Raw genomic sequence first — 23,395 nt, forward strand, 5'->3', positions numbered from 1 at the left:
AAAAATTCTGTCACCCCAGACTTGACTGCCCTTGACCAGCACAAAAACATCCTGTGGCGTACTACATTAGCATCGAACAGCCCCCGCGATATGCAACTTTTCAGGGAAGTCAGGAACCAATATGCACAATCAGTTAGGAAAGCAAAGGCTAGCATTTTCAAACAGAAATGTGCATCCTGTAGCACAAACTCCAAAAAGTTTTGGGACACTGTAAAGTCCATGGAGAATAAGAGCAACTCCTCCCAGCTGCCCACTGCACTGACGCTAGGAAACACTGTCACTACCGATAAATATACGATAATCGAAAATTTCAACAACCATTTTGCTACGGCTGGCCATGCTTTCCACCTGGCTACCCCTGCCCCGGACACCAGCTCTGCACCCTCCATTGCAACTTGCCATGCCCCCCCGCTTATTCCTCACCAAAATTCAGATAGCTGATGTTCTGAAAGAGCTGCAAAATCTGGACCCCTACAAATCAGCTGGGCTAGACAATCTGGAACCTTTCTTTCTCAAATTAGCCGCCGAAATTGTCGCAACCCCTATTACCAGCCTGTTCAACCTCTCTTTCGTATCGTCTGAGATCCCCAGAGATTGGAAAGCTGCCGCGGTCATCCCCCTCTTCAAAAGGGTGACACTCTAGATCCAAACTGTTACAGACCTATATCCATCCTGCCCTGCCTTTCGAAAGTATTTGAAAGTCAAGTTAACAAACCATTTCGAATCCCACCGTACCTTCTCCGCCATGCAATTTGGTTTTCAAGCTGGTCATGGGTGCACCTCAGCCACGCTCAAGGTCCTAAACGATATTATAACCGTGATCGATAATAGACAGTACTGTGCAGCCGTCTTCATCGACCTGGCCAAGGCTTTCGACTCCGTCAATCACCGCATTCTTATTGGCAGACTAAATAGCCTTGGTTTCTCAAATGACTGCCTCGCCTGGTTCACCAACTACTTCTCAGATAGAGTTTAATGTGTCAAATTGGAGGGCCTGTTGTCTGGACCACTGGCAGTCTCTATGGGGGTGCCACAGGGTTCAATTCTTGGGCCGACTCTATTCTCTGTGTATATCAATGATGTCGCTCTTGCTGCTGGTGACTCTCAGATCCACCCTTCATTGGACACTGTGTTAACAAACCTCCAAATGAGCTTCAATGCCATACAGCACTCCTTCCGTAGCCTCCAACTGCTCTTAAATGCGAGTAAAACTAAATGCATGCTCTTCAATCGAACGCAGCTTGCACCCGCCCGCCCGACTAGAATCACTACTCTCGGCGGGTCTGACTTAGAATATTTAGACAACTACCAATACCTAGGTGTCTGGTTAGACCGTAAACTCTCCTTCCAGACTCACATTAAGCATCTCCAATCCAAAGTTAAATCTAGAATCGGCTTCCTATTTCGCAACAAAGCCTCCTTCACTCATGCTGCCAAACATGCCCTCGTAAAACTGACTATCATACCGATCCTTGACTTCGGCGATGTCATTTACAAAATAGCCTCCAACACTCTACTCAGCAAATTGGATGTAGTCTATCACAGTGCCATCCGTTTTGTCACCAAAGACCCATATACTACCCACCATTTTGACGTGTACGCTCTTGCTGGCTGGCCCTCACTATATATTCGTTGCCAAACCCACTGGCTCCAGGTCATCTATAAATCAATGCTAGGCAAATCCCTGCCTTATATTAGCTCATTGGTCACCATAGCAACACCCACCCGTAGTATGCGCTCCAGCAGGTATATCTCACTGGTCATCCCCAAAGCCAACACCTCCTTTGTCCGCCATTCCTTCCAGTTCTATGCTGCCAATGACTGGAACGAACTGCAAAAATCTCTGAAGCTGGAGACTCTTATCGCCCTCACTAATTTTAAGCATCAGTTGTCAGAGCAGCTTACCGATCACTGTACCTGTACACAGCCCATCTGTAATTAGCCCACCCAACTACCTCAACTTGTTCTCAACAGTCTTACCTGGTTAAATAAAGGTAAGGGAGTGGGCTCACTCACAATTTTGCCTAAGAACACAGCAATGAATAAAGAATGGTACCAACACATCCTCCGAGAGCAACTTCTCCCAACCATCCAACAGCAGTTTGGTGACGACCAATGCCTTTTCCAGCATGATGGAGCACCTTGCCATAAGGCAAAAGTGATAAATAAGTGGCTCGGGGAACAAAACATGGACATTTTGGGTCCATGGCAAGGAAACTCCCCAGACCTTAATCCCATTGAGAACTTGTGGTCGATCCTCAAGAGGCGGGTGGACAGACAAAAACCCACAAATTCTGACAAACTCCAAGCATTGATTATGCAAGAATGGGCTGCCATCAGTTAATTGACAGCATGCCAGGGCTGATTGCAGAGGTCTTGAAAAAGAAGGGTCAACACTGCATATATTGACTCTTGCATAAACTTAATGTAATTGTCAATAAAAGCCTTTGACACTTATGGAATGCTTGTAATTATACTTCCGTACACCATAAAACATCTTGTCCCTTTGATGCGGTGAAGTTGTCCTGTCCCATTAGCAGAAAAACACCCCCAAAGCATAATGTTTCCACCTCCATGTTTGATGGTGGGGATGGTGTTCTTGGGGTCATAGGCAGCATTCCTCCTCCTCCAAACACGGCAAGTTGAGTTGATGCTAAAGAGCTCCATTTTGGTCTCATCTGACCACAACACTTTCACCCAGTTCTCCTCTGAATCATTCAGATGTTCATTGGCAAACTTCAGACGGGCCTGTATATGTGCTTTCTTGAGCAGGGGGACCTTGCGGACGCTGCAGGATTTCAGTCCTTCACGGCTTAGTGTGTTACCAATTGTTTTCTTGGTGACTATGGTCCCAGCTGCCTTGAGATCATTGACAAGATCCTCCCGTGTAGTTCTGGGCTGATTCCTCACCGTTCTCTTGATCATTGCAACTCCACGAGGTGAGATCTTGCATGGAGCCCCAGGCCGAGGGAGATTGACAGTTCTTTTGTGTTTCTTCCATTTGCGAATAATCGCACCAACTGTTGTCACCTTCTCACCAAGCTGCTTGGCGATGGTCTTGTAGCCCATTCCAGCCTTGTGTCGGTCTACAATCTTGTCCCTGACATCCTTGGAGAGCTCTTTGGTATTGGCCAAGGTGGAGAGTTTGGAATCTGATTGATTGATTGCTTCTGTGAACAGGTGTCTTTTATACAGGTAACAAACTGAGATTAGGAACACTCCCTTTAAGAGTGCTCCTAATCTCAGCTCGTTACCTGTATAAAAGACACCTGGGAGCCAGAAATCTTTCTGATTGAGAGGGGGTGTCACACCCGGGCTCTGGGACTCTATATGTTGAGCCAGGGTGTGGTCATTCTATGTGTCGTATTTCTATGTCGGGAGTTCTAGTTGTGCTGTTTCTATGTGGGCCAGAGTGACTCCCAATCAGAGGCAACGAGTGTCAGCTGTGGCTGGTTGTCTCTGATTGGGAGCCATATTTAAAATGTCTGTTTGCCCTTTGTGTTTTGTGGGATCTTGTTCGAGTTGGTTTGTGTTTGACCGTTGACTGTCACGTTATCGTTTTCTTGTTTTGTTCGTGCTTTCACTTCATAAAGAAGTATGTTCGCAACTAACGCTGCGCATTGGTCTACTCCATACGACGATCGTGACAGGGGGTCAAATATTTATTTCCCTCATTAAAATGCAAATCAATTCATAACATTTTTGACATGCGTTTGTCTGGATTATTTTGTTGTTATTCTGTCTCTCACTGCTCAAATAAACCTACCATTAAAATTATAGACTAATCATGTCTTTGTCAGTGGGCAAACGTACAAAATCAGCAGGGGATCGAATACTTTTTTCCCTCAATGTATGTGTGTGGATGTATGTATGTATGTATGTATGTATGTATGTATGTGTATGTATGTGTGTATGTATGTGTATGTATATATATATATATATATATATATATATATATATATATATATATATGTACAGTGGGGAAAAAAAGTATTTAGTCAGCCACCAATTGTGCAAGTTCTCCCACTTAAAAAAGATGAGAGAGGCCTGTAATTTTCATCATAGGTACACGTCAACTATGACAGACAAAATAAGAAAAAAATCCAGAAAATCACATTGTAGGATTTTTTTATGAATTTATTTGCAAATTATGGTGGAAAATAAGTATTTGGTCAATAACAAAAGTTTCTCAATACTTTGTTATATACCCTTTGTTGGCAATGACACAGGTCAAACGTTTTCTGTAAGTCTTCACAAGGTTTTCACACACTGTTGCTGGTATTTTGGCCCATTCCTCCATGCAGATCTCCTCTAGACTAGTGATGTTTTGGGGCTGTCGCTGGGCAACACAGACTTTCAACTCCCTCCAAAGATTTTCTATGGGGTTGAGATCTGGAGACTGGCTAGGCCACTCCAGGACCTTGAAATGCTTCTTACGAAGTCACTCCTTCGTTGCCCGGGCGGTGTGTTTGGGATCATTGTCATGCTGAAAGACCCAGCCACGTTTCATCTTCAATGCCCTTGCTGATGGAAGGAGGTTTTCACTCAAAATCTCATGATACATGGCCCCATACATTCTTTCCTTTACACGGATCAGTCGTCCTGGTCCGTTTGCAGAAAAACAGCCCCAATGCATGACGTTTCCACCCCCATGCTTCACAGTAGGTATGGTGTTCTTTGGATGCAACTCAGCATTCTTTGTCCTCCAAACACGACGAGTTGAGTTTTTACCAAAAAGTTCTATTTTGGTTTCATCTGACCATATGACATTCTCCCAATCCTCTTCTGGATTATCCAAATGCACTCTAGCAAACTTCAGACGGGCCTGGACATGTACTGGCTTAAGCAGGGGGACACGTCTGGCACTGCAGGATTTGAGTCCCTGGCGGCGTAGTGTGTTACTGATGGTAGGCTTTGTTACTTTGGTCCCAGCTCTCTGCAGGTCATTCACTAGGTCCCCCCGTGTGGTTCTGGGATTTTTGCTCACCATTCTTGTGATCATTTTGACCCCACGGGGTGAGATCTTGCGTGGAGCCCCAGATCGAGGGAGATTATCAGTGGTCTTGTATGTCTTCCATTTCCTAATAATTGCTCCCACAGTTGATTTCTTCAAACCAAGCTGCTTACCTATTGCAGATTCAGTCTTCCCAGCCTGGTGCAGGTCTACAATTTTGTTTCTGGTGTCCTTTGTCAGCTCTTTGGTCTTGGCCATAGTGGAGTTTGGAGTGTGACTGTTTGAGGTTGTGGACAGGTGTCTTTTATACTGATAACAAGTTCAAACAGGTGCCATTAATACAGGTAACGAGTGGAGGACAGAGGAGCCTCATAAAGAAGAAGTTACAGGTCTGTGAGAGCCAGAAATCTTGCTTGTTTGTAGGTGACCAAATACTTATTTTCCACCATAATTTGCAAATAAATTCATAAAACATCCTACAATGTGATTTTCTGGATTTTTTTTTCTCAATTTGTCTGTCATAGTTGACGTGTACCTATGATGAAAATTACAGGCCTCTCTCATCTTTTTAAGTGGGAGAACTTGCACAATTGGTGGCTGACTAAATACTTTTTTTCCCCACTGTATGTGTATATATATGTATATACATTTATGTATGTGTATATGTATACAGTGGGGAAAAAAGTATTTAGTCAGCCACCAATTGTGCAAGTTCTCCCACTTAAAAAGATGAGAGAGGCCTGTGTTTTTCATCATAGGTACATAGGTAATGATGATTCTACACATCAGAGGACTGATTTCATGATGATACAACACATCAGAAATTCTATTTTATGATGATACAACACATCAGAGATCCTATTTTATGATGATACAACACATCAGAGATCCTATTGTATGATGATACAACACATTAGAGGTCCTTAACCTCTCTTTAAGTCCTACACCCAATCCTTTATTCTCTTTGTCTTTGTACTCATTATTCTTAACACACCCTGTTTGGAATCATAGCACCATGTCATTGTCTAATTTGATACATACCTCAACACCACTCATCGTCCCCCTTTAAAATATTGAATTTTAAACGTTCGTTACAGCTCAGCTTTACCACAGATAAGCAGAATTTGACATAATGAAAAATTGAAAGTCTGCCTACCTGTTAGTTCGGCTTTAAACTGCATCCTGTTCATTTATACGCCAATCTGTTATTTATTTTATTTATTTATTTCACCTTTATTTAACCAGGTAAGCCAGTTGAGAACAAGTTCTCATTTACAACTGCGACCTGGCCAAGATAAAGCAAAGCAGTGCGATAAAAAACAACAACACAGAGTTATGACGAGTTTCTCGGTTATCGAGTACTTCAGGATGTAAGAGAATATGGGACACAGATGGAGAGTTGATTCAGTCATTATTTAATACAGTACTGGATTCAATGACAGGCGGTACGGACGTAGCCTCTTGTCATCTGAATGACTTCCATAGAAAATCTCTCAGTTTGTATAATGCCATTCGAGCTACTTCTGTCCAACATCTGCCAACCATTATTGAGTGTCACTCATCTACCACAATAGTATCCCCATACATGGTATTGTGTGGCACCCTAGCCAGGCCATTACATCACTTACTCCTTCTAAGATTATCACAAGTGGCCCCCAATCTATCTTGGCACACCGACCCTCTGTCACTCACCAGTGACCTATATAACACATGGCGTGTCCTTGTCCTCTCTCCCACATGCAGCTCAGGAGTTTACATACATGAATGAATCCTGTATCAAAAGTCGTTATGTCACCACAATTATTGAACATGGAATGAGTCCATGCAACTTATTATGCAATTTGTTGAGCACATTTCTACTCCTGAACTTATTTAGGCTTGCCATAACAAATGGGTTGAATATTTATTGACTCAAGACATTTCAGCTTACCATTTTTTATTATTTCTATAAATGTCTTCATACAAAATTCCACTTTGACATTATGAGGTATTGTGTGTAGATGAGTGACACAAAATCTTAATTAAATACATTTTAAATTCAGGCTGTAACACAACAAAATGTGGAAAAAGTTAAGGGGTGTGAATACTTTCTGAAGGCACTGTAGTTATCTTTGTTAGCTCTACAGGAAAAACATAAACATATAATTGTTAGACATTTACCCAATTCCCTGTGATGGACACCGTATGTCATTTTACAACTTGCAACATCTTTGAAGGTATCTTTATCACTGGCCAGACATATGTTATTTGTCAATTGTTTGTTTGTTTGTTTGTTTGTTTGCTTGCTTTGTAGAAATCTGTCTGTGGTTGGGTGTTACTTTGAAGAGACTTGTATGAGGTCATTCGTTTCCGGGGTTTGACAATGCTATGGTTTTAATCAACCGGCCAAAAGCAACACATGAGCTAAAATTGACTTTTGAATGGACTGCTTTTAACTTTTGTAGGCTACTGTACTGTATGTGTTGTGCTATCTGTGTTGACCATTATGTACATCCTATATCTTGTATCAGTTTGGACATCCTGTATCTTTTATCAGTCATCACCACACAAGAAGTCCCCTCACATGAGAAACAGGAATCAGATATTAATCTGGGGGCCACAGGAAAGCATCTTGCAGGCCTAATGTGGCTCCCGGGCCTTGAGTTTCAGATCGCTGCTCTAGATAATGCTGTGCCAACTCTCTCAATTCCTCTTCAGTTCGACCTTCTGTATTTTCTATTGCAATGGTGTTGGAGTATGTAGAGTGATCACATTTTTTGTGATCAATTCTTTATTGTCATTTCCAATTTTAACAAAAAATCACTAATGCAGCACAGATCTGAAAGACTTTTAACAAGAAAAAAGGCTACAATATCACAGCGAGGGGCACATTCAGCAAATTCCAACCTGTTCTTTCCCTTACCACATATCTATATTGAACTTTTTCATAATCTTGTTTCACCTTTCTTTTTCTTTCTCTTAATCGTTGTTCTCTTTTTTTTGTTAAGTACTCAGATGTTCAGATTGGATTTCTGGTATTGCTTAAATCATGTTCTCTCTAACCTGTCTCCAATTGGAACGAGGGAGAGAAGTGTGATTCCTGCTATAATGGGAAACAGCCCTGTCTATCTGGTGCCAGGTATAAGAGAGAAGCGAGGAAATAAAAAAAAGAGGGAGAACATGAGGAGAGGATCTGGAGCAAGGGTCAGCGTGGCCACTGCTCACCTAGAAAGAATGAGGTCATTTGGTGAGCCATCTTGCTGTCACACACACACACACACACACACACACACACACACACACACACACACACACACACACACACACACACACACACACACACACACACACACACACACACACACAGCATGCATGAATACACACTGATACAAAGCTGTCATCAAGGCAAAGGGTGGCTACTTTGAAGAATCTCCAATATATCATATATTTTGATTTGTTTAACATGTTTTTGGTTACTACATGATTCGATATGTGTTATTTCATAGTTATGATGTATTCACTATTATTCTACAATGTAGAAAATAGTAAAAAATTAAGAAAAACCCTTGAATGAGTAGGTGTGTCCAAACTTTTGACTGGTACTGTACATCTTGTACATAAAACAACAAACAGGACGTTATACTGTATGCAAACATATCAATTATTGTTGAAACATTAGATTTTCAGGACAAACTCTTAAAATGTATGTTCAAGGAAAACAACCTGTATTCTACGTTTTTATATTGCATTAATCACTAAAATGTTGTTCAATATGGGGAACATACTACATTTCCCAGAATGCATTAGTTTAATCCTCAAGTTGACCCTGAGGCCTTTAAAAAGAAGCCAAACAAATTAAATGGTTGGTGGAAATATAACTGGCTATTCTGAGCACTACGGTTAAAAAGCTATATGCACATTGCCTCCAGAGAAAAGTGATACAGTACATTCTTTGGTGTCTGGAAGTGACCTGACAGATTCAATGACTGAGTGGAATTTCTTTGAATTGCACGGAATTAAATTCAACTTCCTTTCACTCAAATTCAAATTCTACATCATGTGGGGTGTGACCAATTCAAATTCAAATTCAAATTTCAACTCATGAGTTGAATGGGAGTCAATTCCAAAATTCTAAATTGAGCCCAACCCTAGCCTTAATGCAGTTATTTCTGTACATCACAACAATCGTTACACAGAGTGACTTGAGTTTTAAAGTAGCATCATATACACAGAAGAGGCAGCATTATTGTTCCAATGAAAAACAAACAAGTAATTAATACGTTATTACTGTGTAGTTAACTGTACCGTAAAATTTGTCACAGAAAACTGGTTTTGTTCTTCAGTTTTTCTGTAACGCATTTTACGGCACAGTAATGACCAGATGTTAACTAAGGAATTACATATTCATTTCACAGTAATAACCTATGAATTGCTTGTTTGTTTATTTGGACATTTAAAAAACCACTAGCGCTCTCGAAACAAAGATATGAAAAGGGCATCCAAATGAGCAGAAACCAGTGTCGATCACATTCCCTTGGTCCTATTTAATGCTATGCTATGGTGTAAGGCTTAAGCTATAGTCATAAAGGATATCAGGTGATAAAGGATATCAAGTGGTAATTGTATTGATAAGGAGACCATTATGTTATCTTCAGGAGGCGTAGGTTCAAATCCCACTTCTGACACTCAAAGGAGACGGGTCATCATTATGTTAGCTTTAGAAAAACTAATAGAGATGTGAGTAATGGGCAAAATAGCCAGGCTAAGTGATGTGGATTTGGGCCTGAGAGCACGGCTCGCAACACTCACCAAGGGGGAAAACAGTCTACGACGGAGGGGAGAAGGGCCACAAGGCTGTCCAAATTCACCCCAAACGGTTAAAACATTTTGATCGTCTTGATAGACCTATAAAAAGGGGCTATAACTTTTCCCCATGCTCTGAAGTCATTGTGCGAGTATCTGCTTAAAAGCTGGAAAAACAAATATTACATAACTTTGTGAAATCCCCCCATTTCTGTGTTTCACTGACCCAATGAATGCTAAATATGTTTTAGGTTATGTAGACCCATCCCCCCTCACCATTTTATCTTAGCACATTACTCTTTCTCTCCGTCACCACTATTATATCATACTGTCGGCCCCAATCCCCTACTGTATTACCCTCTATTGCAATTAAGCTGTATCCATGACCAGTCAAACACCCTTCTTGCCCCTGCATACCCCAGCCTCCTCAACCTCCAGATAACCGCTGTTATGGAGAAATGTCTCACTCTCTCTCTCTCTCTGTGTCTGTGTCTGTCTGTAAAACTCTTATCTGCCTGCCTGCCTTGCCCGCCTGCCTGCCTGTCTGTCAGAGGTGGACGCCCATAATTAAGACCAGCAGCATGGCAGCAATGCAAAGTGTCTCCAACTATGGAAAAGGGAGAAAGAGGAATAACAGATGGATACCCACCATGACTGACAAGGCCTATCAATCAAAAGGGGTAATGAACAGACAAGGATAAAACTCTGGACAGTTTGTTATAGGAATGGGCCTGCAACTGGTGGCCCGCATACCAGTACCGGCCCGACCTCCCCATTTTTTTTTCTCGGTCAGGTGTATTGTGTCCTGCTTGCCATCAAGATCACAATCAACTGTTTACCTTATTTTATCTCTATCAACAAATTTTCCACAAATAGTCTATCCATAATAGATTACAATTTATAGTGCCATCAAGTTTGATTGTTATTAGCTTCTCATAAGCGCTCTGTTTCAGTCAATGTATGGATTGTACCTTGAGATAGAGGAAGAGCACAATTGTCTCACTCGGGATGAGTTGTGGGTGTTTTTGTCAGTCAAGTCATGTTTAATGGTAATCTGAAAGGTCAAAATCTCTGCAGTGAATCTCATTTTTAAAATGCCCTAGTTTTCATCCCCTCACTATATGTGCTACACTGAACACTCCCCATAAGATGGTGTTCAGTGTGGGGGTAATTCAGCATTGAGATACGCACACTTAAATGGAAGTGTCCTTAAATGTCCTTTTTTATGCACTTTCTTCTCCGCGCGTATTCTGACTTGAACTAAAGCATGGGGGAACACAAGTGCCAGCCTGGTCCACGTTTGGGGTTGATATCACTGAAATGGAGGTGTGGCAGAGGTGTGTCTACAGATAAGCAAATTCTGACCCTGGCTTAATGCTGTGTTTATAACCAAGTAGGAAGGTGGTAATTACCAGTTGTGAAGTTGTAAATAACAGTTGGATGCATTCACTTGCTTTGAACTCGTTGAGAAAAGCTGATTGGCTAATGGCCAGCCAGCTGCGTCAACCATAAACTAAAAGTTTAGCTAGAGTATCACGCTTTTAAACAAATTATAGTGTTCAAAAACTATATTAATAAATTACCTTTATGTATAATGTTTTGTTGTTGCATTTAACTGCTGAAAATGCTGTTATTGAGATCATTTCCTTAGTAGGCGCCGTCAGAGGTCAGCATGTGGGAGAAGTTGGAGCTCAGGGATGATAGACGAGTCTCCCACTAGTAATTACCAATTGGAGGGTCGTTCAAGTGGATTCTTTCTGGTCATATGTGATAAATATCACCTTCCCACTTGGTTATGAACGCAGTGTCACGAGTGTCAGTGTAATGCGGTGGAAGAAGTCAGGCGCAGGACACAGAACTCTAAGAAACGTACTTTACTAAACAAAGTAAAGAACACAACACAGAATACCTCCACACAGGGAGGAACTAACCCGCTCACCAACGACACACGTAACAATAAACAATAACACACAAATTCCAAATGAGAGACAGGGGTAAATATAGGGAATACAATCAAACATAATGGGGAACAGGTGTAAACAATAAAGTCTAAACTAGACAAACACCGAAACATCGATCGGCAGCAGCTAGTACTCCGGGGACGACGAACGCCGAAGCCTGCCCGAGCAAGGAAGAGGAGCAGCCTCGGCTGAATCCGTGACACGCAGTATAATTCTCTGATAATTCCACCACATTTACGTGTGAGAAAATAAGAATAAGTTAAAATGGGAACATACAAGATTGTAAAATGTTGTTGACCTCTAAAACATAATTTTGGAATAATGAAATTACTAATATGTTTTTTTTTATGTAATTTAGGAACTATTGAAAAATATGCTCTACCAGGTGGTTAAGTTGCCCATGAAATGTATTTAACGCAAGTTACGCACTTGCAAAAGGTCTGAAAAAAGAAAGGGCGCATATCTTCTTACAGTAAGTTGGAATCGGGCCTGTGTGAATAGTGTTTTGTAGATCAACAGAGGCCTTTTTACAAAAACAGTGTCTGCGTCCTGGAAAAACCTAATATCTTTAAAAAAGTTTTGTTTTTATTTTCTGGTCTATTGCCATTGCCATCTATTGTCATTTGAATTAATTATATTAGACCTAGAGTCATGAAACTTTCACAGAACATGGATGGGAAATATAACATACATACAGTACCAGTCAAAAGTTTGGACACACCTACTCGTTCAAGGGTTTTTCTTTATTTTTACTATTTTCTACATTGTAGAATAATAGTGAACACATCAAAACTATGAAAGAACACATATGGAATCATGTAGTAACCAAAAAAGTTTTAAACAAATATTTGAGATTCTTCAAATAGCCACCCTTTGCCTTGATGACAGCTTTGCACATGCTTGGCATTCTATCAACCAGCTTCACCTGGAATGCTTTTCCTTCAGTCTTGAAGGAGTTCCCACATATGCTGAGCACTTGTTGGCTGCTTTTCCTTCACTCTGCCGTCCGACTCATCCCAAACCATCTCAATTGAGTTGAGGTCGGGGTATTGTGGAGGCCAGGTCATCTGATGCAGCACTCCATCACTCTCCTTCTTGGTCAAATAGCCTTTACACAGCCTGGAGGTGTGTTGGGTCATTGTCCTGTTGAAAAACAAATGATAGTCCCACTAAGCCCAAACCAGATTGGGATGGCGTATCGCTGCAGAATGCTGTGGTAGCCATGCTGGTTAAGTGTGCCTTGAATTCTAAATAAATCACAGACAGTGTCACCACCCCCAAACCATAACACCTCCTCCTCCATGCTTTACGGTGGGAACTACACATGCGAAGATCATCCGTTCACCCACACCGCGTCTCACAAAGACACAGCGGTTGGAACCAAAAATTTCCAATTTGGACTCCAGACCAAAGGACACATTTCCACCAGTCTAATGTCCATTGCTTGTGTTTCTTGGCCCAAGCAGGTCTCTTCTTATTATTGGTGTCCTTTAGTAGTGTTTTTTTGCAGCAATTCGACCATGAATGCCTGATTCACACAGTCCCCTCTGAACAGTTGATGTTGAGATGTGTCTGTTACTTGAACTCTGTGAAGCATTTATTTGGGCTGCAATTTCTGAGGCTGGTAACTCTAATTAACGTGTCTTCTGCAGCAGAGGTAACTCTGGGTCTTCCCTTCCTATGGCGGTCCTCATGAGAGCCAGTTTCGTCATAGCGCTTGATAGTTTTTGCAACTGCAATTGAAGAAACTTTCAAAGTACTTGAAATGTTCCGTATTGACTGACCTTCATGTTTTAATGTAATGATGGCCTGTCGTTTCTCTTTGCTTATTTGAGCTGTTCTTGCCATAATATGGACTTGGTGTTTTACCAAATAGGGCTATCTTCTCTATACCACCCCTACCTTGTCACGACACAACTGATTGGCTCAAACGCATTAAGAAGGAAAGAAATTCCACAAATTAACTTTTAACAAGGCACACCTGTTAATTGAAATGCATTCCAGGTGAATACCTCATGAAGCTGGTTTAACACTTTTTTGGTTACTACATGATTCCATATGTTATTTCATAGTTTTGATTTCTTCGCTATTATTCTACAATGTAGAAAATAGTAAAAATAAAGAAAAACCCTTGAATGAGTAGGTGTGTCTAAAATTTGACTGGTACTGTATATATATATATGTAAATGCACATAAAGTGAGAGACAAGGTTTTTCCAGGACGCCCAACAATCGGCAAACTATTTAGACAGTGTTGTTCATTATCAAGGGCTCGATTCAATCCGTATCGCGGAAGTTCAGCACTATAGCTCGATTGTAATTTAAAGGTAATTTCCGATTGAGCCGACATATGCAGCGTTTATCGTGAAATCAGTGTCCGCAAATGCAGGAACATTGCCTTTAAATTTCAATAACGCTATAGCGCTGAATTTCCACGTTTTGGATTTAATCAAGCCCCAAATTAAGAAAGAACAATAGGTTCATTTTGCAAACTGAGGTTAAACGTACCTTCGCAGTTCACTTGTTGAACCCCATGAATCATCTGATTGTCATTCTCAGCCCTGACATCCACCATCCTCCTACAGTCTCCATCCATTTCCTGACAATCTAATGATTATTTCTGTCTGTATTTAGTCTCATATGCGTCAGCCTGAAAAGGGACTGTGTGTGTTTGTGTACTAAACCTCTGTTTTAGTGTGTATCTCTGTGTGTGTGTGTGCAAAACCTATTTTTGTGTGTGTGTGAGTGCGTGTGTCTTTGCCTGTGCCAGTATACATTGTGTGCGTTTGTGCTCATCTGTCTTTAAGATAATTAAAGAGAACATGTTTTGCTCAGCTCTCCTCAGCTGTAGAGTCCGTGGGAGTATTGACATTTAATCATCCCCAACAGCTGTGCAGGATTTTACCAGACTTGTTCCACTTCATTTTAACAGTGTGCCAACAACACACAACACAATTACCCTACTCCTTCCAGTCGCCATGGGGATGGAAAGAGGCACAGTGTAGGGGTGTCTAACTATTTGTATTGGCACAACTTTTTCTCAGTCACATAGACATCCAATGTCCATAGTTTTGAGTATTGTGGCGTAATACACCAATGAAGGATCCAAGGTGCGATGTTACTGCTGCATATCAAGTGTTGAGTAACGCTTATATTTGTGTTTTGGTGTATTTTAAACATGACGACTGATTATTTGAGAGACTGGATCAACACATGTTCTGTAGCACAGTTCTATGTATGACGAGTTTGTTTTTGTTTTGACGGATGTCCACACGAGGGCGCCATGTGCCTCACAGCTACTGCTTCATTTTTTAAGGAGAAATGTGGAAGATTTATTTAAATATTTCTATGTAGGGTAGTCTCATCCCTGCTTCTAAATCAGAGCAGTGCTCAGGAGAGGGAGAGAAAAAGAGAGACTCAGAGTGAGAAAAAGAGAGGGAGGGTGGCTGAAAACTAAGAGAGGAGAGCGAGAGACGAGGAAAGGAACAGACAACCTTCACAACTGCAACACCTCATCAGCTGTTTGTACTGTTTGTCAACTCTTCTTTTACCATGGCTACAACATCCCAGGATTTAGAGTGAGGAGGAAACAAAAACAGTGTGAGAGAGAAAGAGAGAGGAGAGAGAAAAATAAAAAGCAAGAACCCTTCGCTTCTAAGTGAGAAAGGAAGAGTGAGAGAGAAAGGCGAGAGAGGAAAGGTGGGGAGAGGAGGAGTAGGCACCCTTTCCTTGAAGAAGTAAGAGTATAAGGGGAAAAGGAGAGAGGAGGAAGGAGGGAGCGCACTCTACTGTGTGGACATGGGGTTGTATGCTGTTCTGTTGATCTGTCTATCCCAGGCACAGTTTGGGAGAATTTGGGCGCAGGAGCGAACAGGTAAGATCTCAGCTTATATCACATAAACACACACACACACACACACACACACACACACACACACACACACACACACACACACACACACACACACACACACACACACACACACACACACACACACACACACACACACACACACACACAGACAAACACTAGCACACACACAAACACAATACACTTACATACCCGAGGTAAATCGTCCCAGAACTTCCCACAGTCAAAATACTGTGAAAGTGTGTGTGTGTGTGTGTGTGTGTGTGTGTGAGAGAGAGAGAGGGAGAGAAAGAACGAGAGTGTAAGAGAGAGACATTTGTTTTTGAAACATGGATGAAAGTTTGTATATGTGGCCAAGCCTTAGTCTTCTGAACATCTGTGCAAGCTATGCTAAAAGGCTAACAGTCCTTTTGACACATCTCTGTGAGTCAGAGAAAATACTTGAAGGCACTTTGATTTTCTCCCCACTCTGTGTCATCATCACTGGTCATGAAATGTGTGTGTGTGTGTGTGTGTGTGTGTGTGTGTGTGTGTGTTTGCGTGAGGGAAAGTATGTGTGTGTCTGTGTGTGTGTGCAAACACATTTATGTCTGTTCAACTACATAACAGTGTTTGCCTATGAGTGTGTGTGTGTATGTGTGTGTGTATTTCAGTACTCCTTGGAGATGCAGTATTTTTAGCAGCCCCCGTTCTTCCACCGCTCCTCCTCCTACAATCAGTGCTGCTCTAGTTTCACTGCCCTCTCCTGTGGTCCCCCTTCCTCTGATCAGGGGCACAGCTATGCAGTGAAGAGCCCAGCCCAGAGAGGCCTCCCTGGGCCCCCAGTAAGAAGCGACAGACCCCAGCCCTATATGCCCACCACAGGGGCCCCATATCGGGGGTCCCATATCGCAACATCAGAGCCTGGCAAGAGAACAATCCTTTCCCCTTGGATGAGGAGGTCGTAATGCCTCATGAAGTGTTCCTTGATCCTGGTCATAGAGAACCACTGGATGTACAGCTTTCTAGTTCCATCACTCTCACACACCTGATTTAGATATTGTTATCAAGGTCTTGATGAGTTGATGCAGGGGTGCTAATGCTCGGCTGGAACATAAGCCTGCACACCCTGTAGATATACCCAAGTCCAGGATGGAAGAACTGGCCTAATGTTAAAGGAACATCCACAAATCAGTTGTCTTGTAATGATGGTGAGACTACAGGATAAAGTAACATTAGAGCCCTCTATTCACATAGTTGGCTCTGATGGACACTAGCTTGAAGTGCTTTGAGAGGTCAGTTAGGTGTCTTGGGATTGAGAATAAAATAAAGACAACCTGGGAGGGTCTAGACAATCTGGGAGGGTCAGAAGAACACTCAAAATGTTATCGAAGATCAGCTATGACTTGGTCTTAAAAATGAAGGACCCAAATCGAAGTCGACATTGATGAACTTTCATCTGTCCAGTTATTGCAGATGAGTGAAAGGAGGTTAAAAAAATGAAATATGTTTATCTAGCACTCATTTAACTAGCCTAAACTGAGCATTTGCAGACTTGGCATGAACTGTCTAAGCACGTGCATACCGAGCATAACCTGATCATGTGCAGACTGAGCACAAACTGAGCAGGTAAACACCAAGCACAACCGGAGCATTTTGAAATTAACAACGATGAAACACACCAATCATGGTTAAACAGACATTTTGCTGTTATCATCATGTTTTGACTGTATGACCATATGGATCTGAAGCTCTAAAGCTCCATCCTCTGTCTACAGCCTCCGGCAATATAGGCAACCTGGACCACACCCAAGATGTTTGTCATTCTCTGTGGGCACATCTGTGGTTGTAAATGTTTGTTTACAGTGTTTTACTTCCCTTAGGGTTCTATATAATGATGGCATGAGGATTTCATATATAATTTGGGAAGGGAAGAATGTAGCATGTGAGTTTACCATTGTAGAATGACTACATTTAATGCAACTCTCCCGAGGTCATTTGTGTGAGTGAGAATGTGTTCTAGGTCACTTAACCTGGGGTGAATTTCCTGAAAGATTCGTAGCATGAAGACCACTGTTGGTCCATTGCCTAGAAAGTATTTCATGGATTGCTGTGACATATCGTCAAAAAACTTCACTCTGGGCAAGGAAATTATTAAGATTGGGACAGAAAACAGGAAAACCATCCCTTTAAGATGATCTCTGTGCTACAAAGTTTTGGGGAAACTCACCCCTGGTTGAAGAAAAGTCCATAAAAAGATAGTAGTGTCAATACAGCCCTTTGTAAGACAGCAGTGAATCCAACTCTTTCATATTAACTCTATTGCTCCCTATAAACTCTTACAGGCCGCACTCAATGAGGGTTTGGCCACAGAGTTTTTAAACCCAGAGGTCCAAAAGACCTATACTTCCAGGAACGCCTCGCAAAGTAGACTCGACAGACTATCGACAGACTAGGTTTTGGGATTTGGAAAGTCATTGAGAGAAGTGAAAAATTCATCCTTATAGTTGTCAATTTTCTGGATAAAAAAACAACTATATTTTGATGATGTGGCTATTGACAATCAGCTTTTTGAAGTCCTATATCTTGAAAACTTAATTGCTGACATGCAAAACAATTGGGACTATCAACAGTAGAATAATAATACCCCAAAGTAAAAGAATATACCCCCAAAATATAGTTTTTAGTGGATTATTCCTTTAAATAGCTGAACATGGTATTACTCCAACCTCATGAAAGTGACAATTTGACATGTTTTGATTTGACTGCCTGCACATGTGCAGTTCAGCACAACATGACCGTTAGACCCACTGACGTGTTTCTGCTCATGAGCTTAGCTAGCTAACATCCCCATGACATCGCTTACAAATGTGATCAGGGATTTCTATTTGAGAAGTAGTTTATATTGCCTGGCTACCCAAACTCCTTGCTCCGGCCAAACACTACGCCACGCCCACAGTTTCTTCTCTGCAATGAGTCTGGATCTGAGTACCTCCCCAATGATTTCTAGAATGCAAACATTCTACCCATTTCGATTGGTCCCAGAATCCGATGGGTTGGGCCAGAGCCAGAACACATATGGGTAAAACAGCATTTTTAAAATGTGTCATTGGCTTTGATACTCTGATTGGTTGGAGATGATCCAATCGATGATGACTTTGTTTTGTACAACACCCATCATTTTGACGTCACCACAAACAACTTCAACGATGGCAGTCTTAGACTGAAGTATGTAGCGAACATAGAGCAGCGGAAGAATATCAGTTTTAGTCGTCAGGCAACAGTTTCTAGGCATCTTCATACTAAACAATCTTTGGTTTGGCATCAGTATGCCATTATGGAAAAACCACATGAATGTGATCTTATGTGAAGTTATTGTGATAACATGTGACATGTAAAGCAACATGTGATAACGTGAAACTACACGTGACAACATGGGGATGTAACATTTTAACATGAAACTACACACATAACAACATGGGGATGTAAACATTTTAACATGAAACTACACACATAACAACATATGAGCACATGTGAAAACACACATTGGTGTGGTCACGTGAAGTCAGGGCCAGGGGCACACACTGTATGTGCATTAGTAGCTGCAGTGAGAGATGGGAGGGATGAAACAGATTCAGATAGAATTAAAACATGATTTAAAAATCATATTAATCATATTTCCGTTTTATGTGCAACATAAAAAACATTTTATCCCACATACAGCGACACCCTTATGACCCTTTCACATGTGAAATCATGTGAAAACGTGTTTTTGGAACACTTCACGTGAAATTTCATGTGAAATCATGTATTTTTTCCATAAGAGTGTACTTGCATAAACAGAAGCCATCTTTGATTCAGTCAGAAGGCCACAGTCATTATAATGATTAGCAGTCCTTCAGAAACATTTCGCTCCACCTCAAAATAGCCATCTCCTTTTATTAGAAATGATTTTACTGACTTAAACTCTGGCCGTCCTCCCTTTCTTTGTCTGTCCACAGTTCCAACCATTATCTAAACTCTCAAATCCATTTTCATATTGATTTATTTTCTGATTCCATTCTGAGACGTTATCAGTCCAGCTGCCTCTCCATTTCACTGTTTGTGATTGCGCGCTATGGTAACTGCTGTCCTAGGATGCCAGAATGGAAATCCTTCACCACTCCATAAGCATAGCACTGTTTTTGATACATCCCCCATTCAGGATTGGGTAGGTTACTTTCTAAATGTAACCCGTTACAGTTATTAGCTACCTGTCCAAAATTGTAATCAGTAACGTAACTTTTGGATTACCCAAACTCAGTAACGTAATCAAATTACTTTCAGTTATTTGTTTTATTTTGTTCCCCTTGAGAGGTATTAGAAGAAGACCAAAAGGATCCATCAAACGCATTTGCTGTGTCATCATAGTGGTCTCTGACTTGTGGTCAGACTCGCTCAGGTGGAACAAACTTAAATGCGCACCTTTTTCAATGCAGAATTGAATGTCATTGAGAAAACAGAAAGGTGTCAATGTTAGTTTTTTCTCGCAAACATCCTTTCTGAATTCAAGCGATGTGGCAAACAATAATGCAGGCACTAGGGATGGGGGTGTGAGCATGCGAGTCTGGGCAGAGGAGATGTAGTCATTGTTTGTGTGCGTTTGTAAGTTGTTCGCATGTGTATGTTTGTATTTGGTGTAAAAAAATAAAATACAGTTACTCCCCAACCCTGCTCCCATTGTATTAACCTACCGTATGTACATGCTAGTATGTACATACAGTGAGGGAAAAAAAGTATTTGATCCCCTGCTGATTTTGTACATTTGCCCACTGACAAAGACATGATCAGTCTATAATTTTAATGGTAGGTTTATTTGAACAGTGAGAGACAGAATAACAACAAAAAAATCCAGAAAAACGCATGTCAAAAATGTTATAAATTGATTTGCATTTTAATGAGGGAAATAAGTATTTGACCCCTCTGCAAAACATGACTTAGTACTTGGTGGCAAAACCCTTTGCAGATCTTTGCAGATCTTCTCCAAGTCATTAAGGTTTCGAGGCTGACGTTTGGCAACTCGAACCTTCAGCTCCCTCCACAGATTTTCTATGGGATTAAGGTCTGGAGACTGGCTAGGCCACTCCAGGACCTTAATGTGCTCCTTCTTGAGCCACTCCTTTGTTGCCTTGGCCGTGTGTTTTGGGTCATTGCCATGCTGGAATACCCATCCACGACCCATTTTCAATGCCCTGGCTGAGGGAAGAAGGTTCTCACCCAAGATTTGACGGTACATGGCCCCGTCCATCGTCCCTTTGATGCGGTGAAGTTGTCCTGTCCCCTTAGCAGAAAAACACCCCCAAAGCATAATGTTTCCACCTCCAAGTTCAAAGTAGAGTTAACTTACAGCTGTTTCCCCTCTGTCTTTCCTCTAAGAGCTCGAGAAATTGTTTTACCATGGCTTAGTGACTGTCTGTCAGGACGTCTCCTACTTTAGCATCAAGGACTGAACACAATAGACTCTCCCTCTGTGTGTTTTATTCATCAAGGACATGCTCCTGTACTCCCTTGTTGCAATTCACCACACATACTGTATAGTGTAATGCTCTCTATCTCTTTTTCTCCCTGTGTGTGTGTGTCCAAAACTCCTCTGAGATTCTTCTGTGCTTCCACTTATGAACACAATACATTTAGGGCCCGATTCCGACCCGAGTTAAGCTTGCATAAATGGAATGTTATTCCCCTTTTATGCACTTTTCTCGTATTCTGACCTTGAACTTAAGCATGAGAATAGCGTGCTGTTCAACTGCTATTCATTTTGGGTGGAGATTGAATAAATTATGGCGTGTTTACAGATACGCTGTATTCTGACCTTGACTTAATTCCCTAATAATTCCACCACCTTTACACGTGAGGAAACCATGAATAAGGTCTAGCGAACCTACCGGTTCCAAGTGGAAAAAGCATCTACTTTATTTTTTCTGATAGAAATAACACCATTCTCTATCAACTGTAATCTACAACTTGATAAGAGCTATTGATAAGAGCTAGGTAAATTCATAAATTGTTTGGATAAAGGAATTGTAAATATAAATGATACTTCTTTTAGATTTATTTGACCTTATAATCACTGGAGACAAATGTGAAACTAGTCATATGGCAGCAAACTGAAACATATCAACATATCAACTTTCCCACAGTAAGGTTTATGAAATGCTGTGCCATTAATTTAAAATGTTCGGGCGCCGACAAAGATGGCGGCCTCGCGACTAGCTCTCAGGAAACTTTGCAGTATTTTGTTTTTTTATGTATTATTTTTTACATTATTAGCTCAGAAAGTGTTTTGCATCATTACATACAGCCGAGAAAAACTTTTGGATATCAGAGCGGCGGTAACTCACCAGCATTACGACCAGGAATACAACTTTCCCAAAGCAGATCCTTTGTTTGCTCTCCCCAGGGCAACTGTACTGATTACAGCGGCTGACCAAAAACATCGCCGGCGATAGGAGAGGCACTCGGAGCGGCCTGCTGGTTCGACTTAGGAGGCACGCACACCACCCACCGCTTCCAAGTATTCTACTCGCTAATGTTCAGTCTTTGGTTAACAAGGTCAATGAACCACGAGCAAGGATTTCTTTCCGGAGAGTCATCAAGGCCTGTAACATACTCTGTTTCACTGAAACATGGCTCTCTTGGGAAATTCTGTCGAAATCGGTCCAGCCAGATGGGTTCTCAGTTCATCGCGCAGACAGGAATAAATATCTCTCCCGGAAGCAGACTGGCGGAGGTGTGTGTTTCATGATTAATAACTCATTGTGTAATTGTTTTATTTTATTGTATTTTTTATTTCACCTTTATTTAACCAGGTAAGCCAGTTGAGAACAAGTTCTCATTTACAACTGCGACCTGGCCAAGATAAAGCAAAGCAGTGCGATAAAAACAACAGAGAGTTACATATGGGGTAAAAAAACAAAGTCAGAAAATACAACAGAAAATATATATACAGTGTGTGCAAATGTAGCAAGTTATGGAGGTAAGGCAATAAATAGGCTATAATTACAATTAGTATTAACACTGAAATGCTAGATGTGCAAGAGATTATGTGCAAATAGAGATACTGGCGTGCAAAAGAGCAAAATAAATAACAATATAGGGATGAGGTAGTTGGGTGGGCTAATTTCAGATGGGCTGTGTACAGGTGCAGTGATCGGTAAGGTGCTCTGACAACTGATGCTTAAAGTTAGTGAGGGAGATAAGAGTCTCCAGCTTCAGAGATTTTTGCAATTCGTTCCAGTCATTGGCAGCAGAGAACTGGAAGGAATGGCGGCCAAAGGAGGTGTTGGCTTTGGGGATGACCAGTGAGATATACCTGCTGGAGCGCAGACTACGGGTGTGTGCTGCTATGGTGACCAATGAGCTAAGATAAGGCGGGGATTTGCCTAGCAGTGATTTATAGATGGCCTGGAGCCAGTGGGTTTGACGACGAACATGTAGTGAGGACCAGCCAACAAGAGCGTACAGGTCACAGTGGTGGGTAGTGTATGGGGCTTTGGAGACAAAATGGATGGCACTGTGATAGACTACATCCAATTTACTGAGTAGAGTGTTGGAGGCTATTTTGTAAATGACATCGCCGAAGTCAAGGATCGGTAGGATAGTCAGTTTTACGAGGGCATGTTTGGCAGCATGAGTGAAGGAGGCTTTGTTGCGAAATAGGAAGCCGATTCTAGATTTAACTTTGGATTGGAGATTCTTAATGTGAGTCTGAAAGGAGAGTTTACAGTCTAACCAGACACCTAGGTATTTGTGGTTGTCCACATACTCTAGGTCAGACCCGTCGAGAGTAGTGATTCTAGTCGGGTGGGCG

General features: G+C 41.5%; 1 protein-coding gene across 2 annotated transcripts in view; it reads left to right on the forward strand.

Annotated features, from left to right (window-relative positions):
* Positions 1 to 15,148: 15,148 nt before the first annotated feature.
* The window catches only part of plxdc1 (plexin domain containing 1), a 126,986-nt gene continuing 118,739 nt past the window's right edge, over positions 15,149 to 23,395 (forward strand). For both annotated transcript variants that reach the window (XM_041875602.1, XM_041875616.1), the window contains exon 1: positions 15,149 to 15,570. In XM_041875602.1, the coding sequence (XP_041731536.1) occupies positions 15,495 to 15,570 (76 nt within the window). In that variant the 5' untranslated portion in view covers positions 15,149 to 15,494. The remainder of the gene's footprint in view (positions 15,571 to 23,395) is intronic.

This window comes from Coregonus clupeaformis, chromosome 1 (genome assembly GCF_020615455.1).
Source record: "Coregonus clupeaformis isolate EN_2021a chromosome 1, ASM2061545v1, whole genome shotgun sequence".
Lineage (NCBI taxonomy): Eukaryota > Metazoa > Chordata > Actinopteri > Salmoniformes > Salmonidae > Coregonus > Coregonus clupeaformis.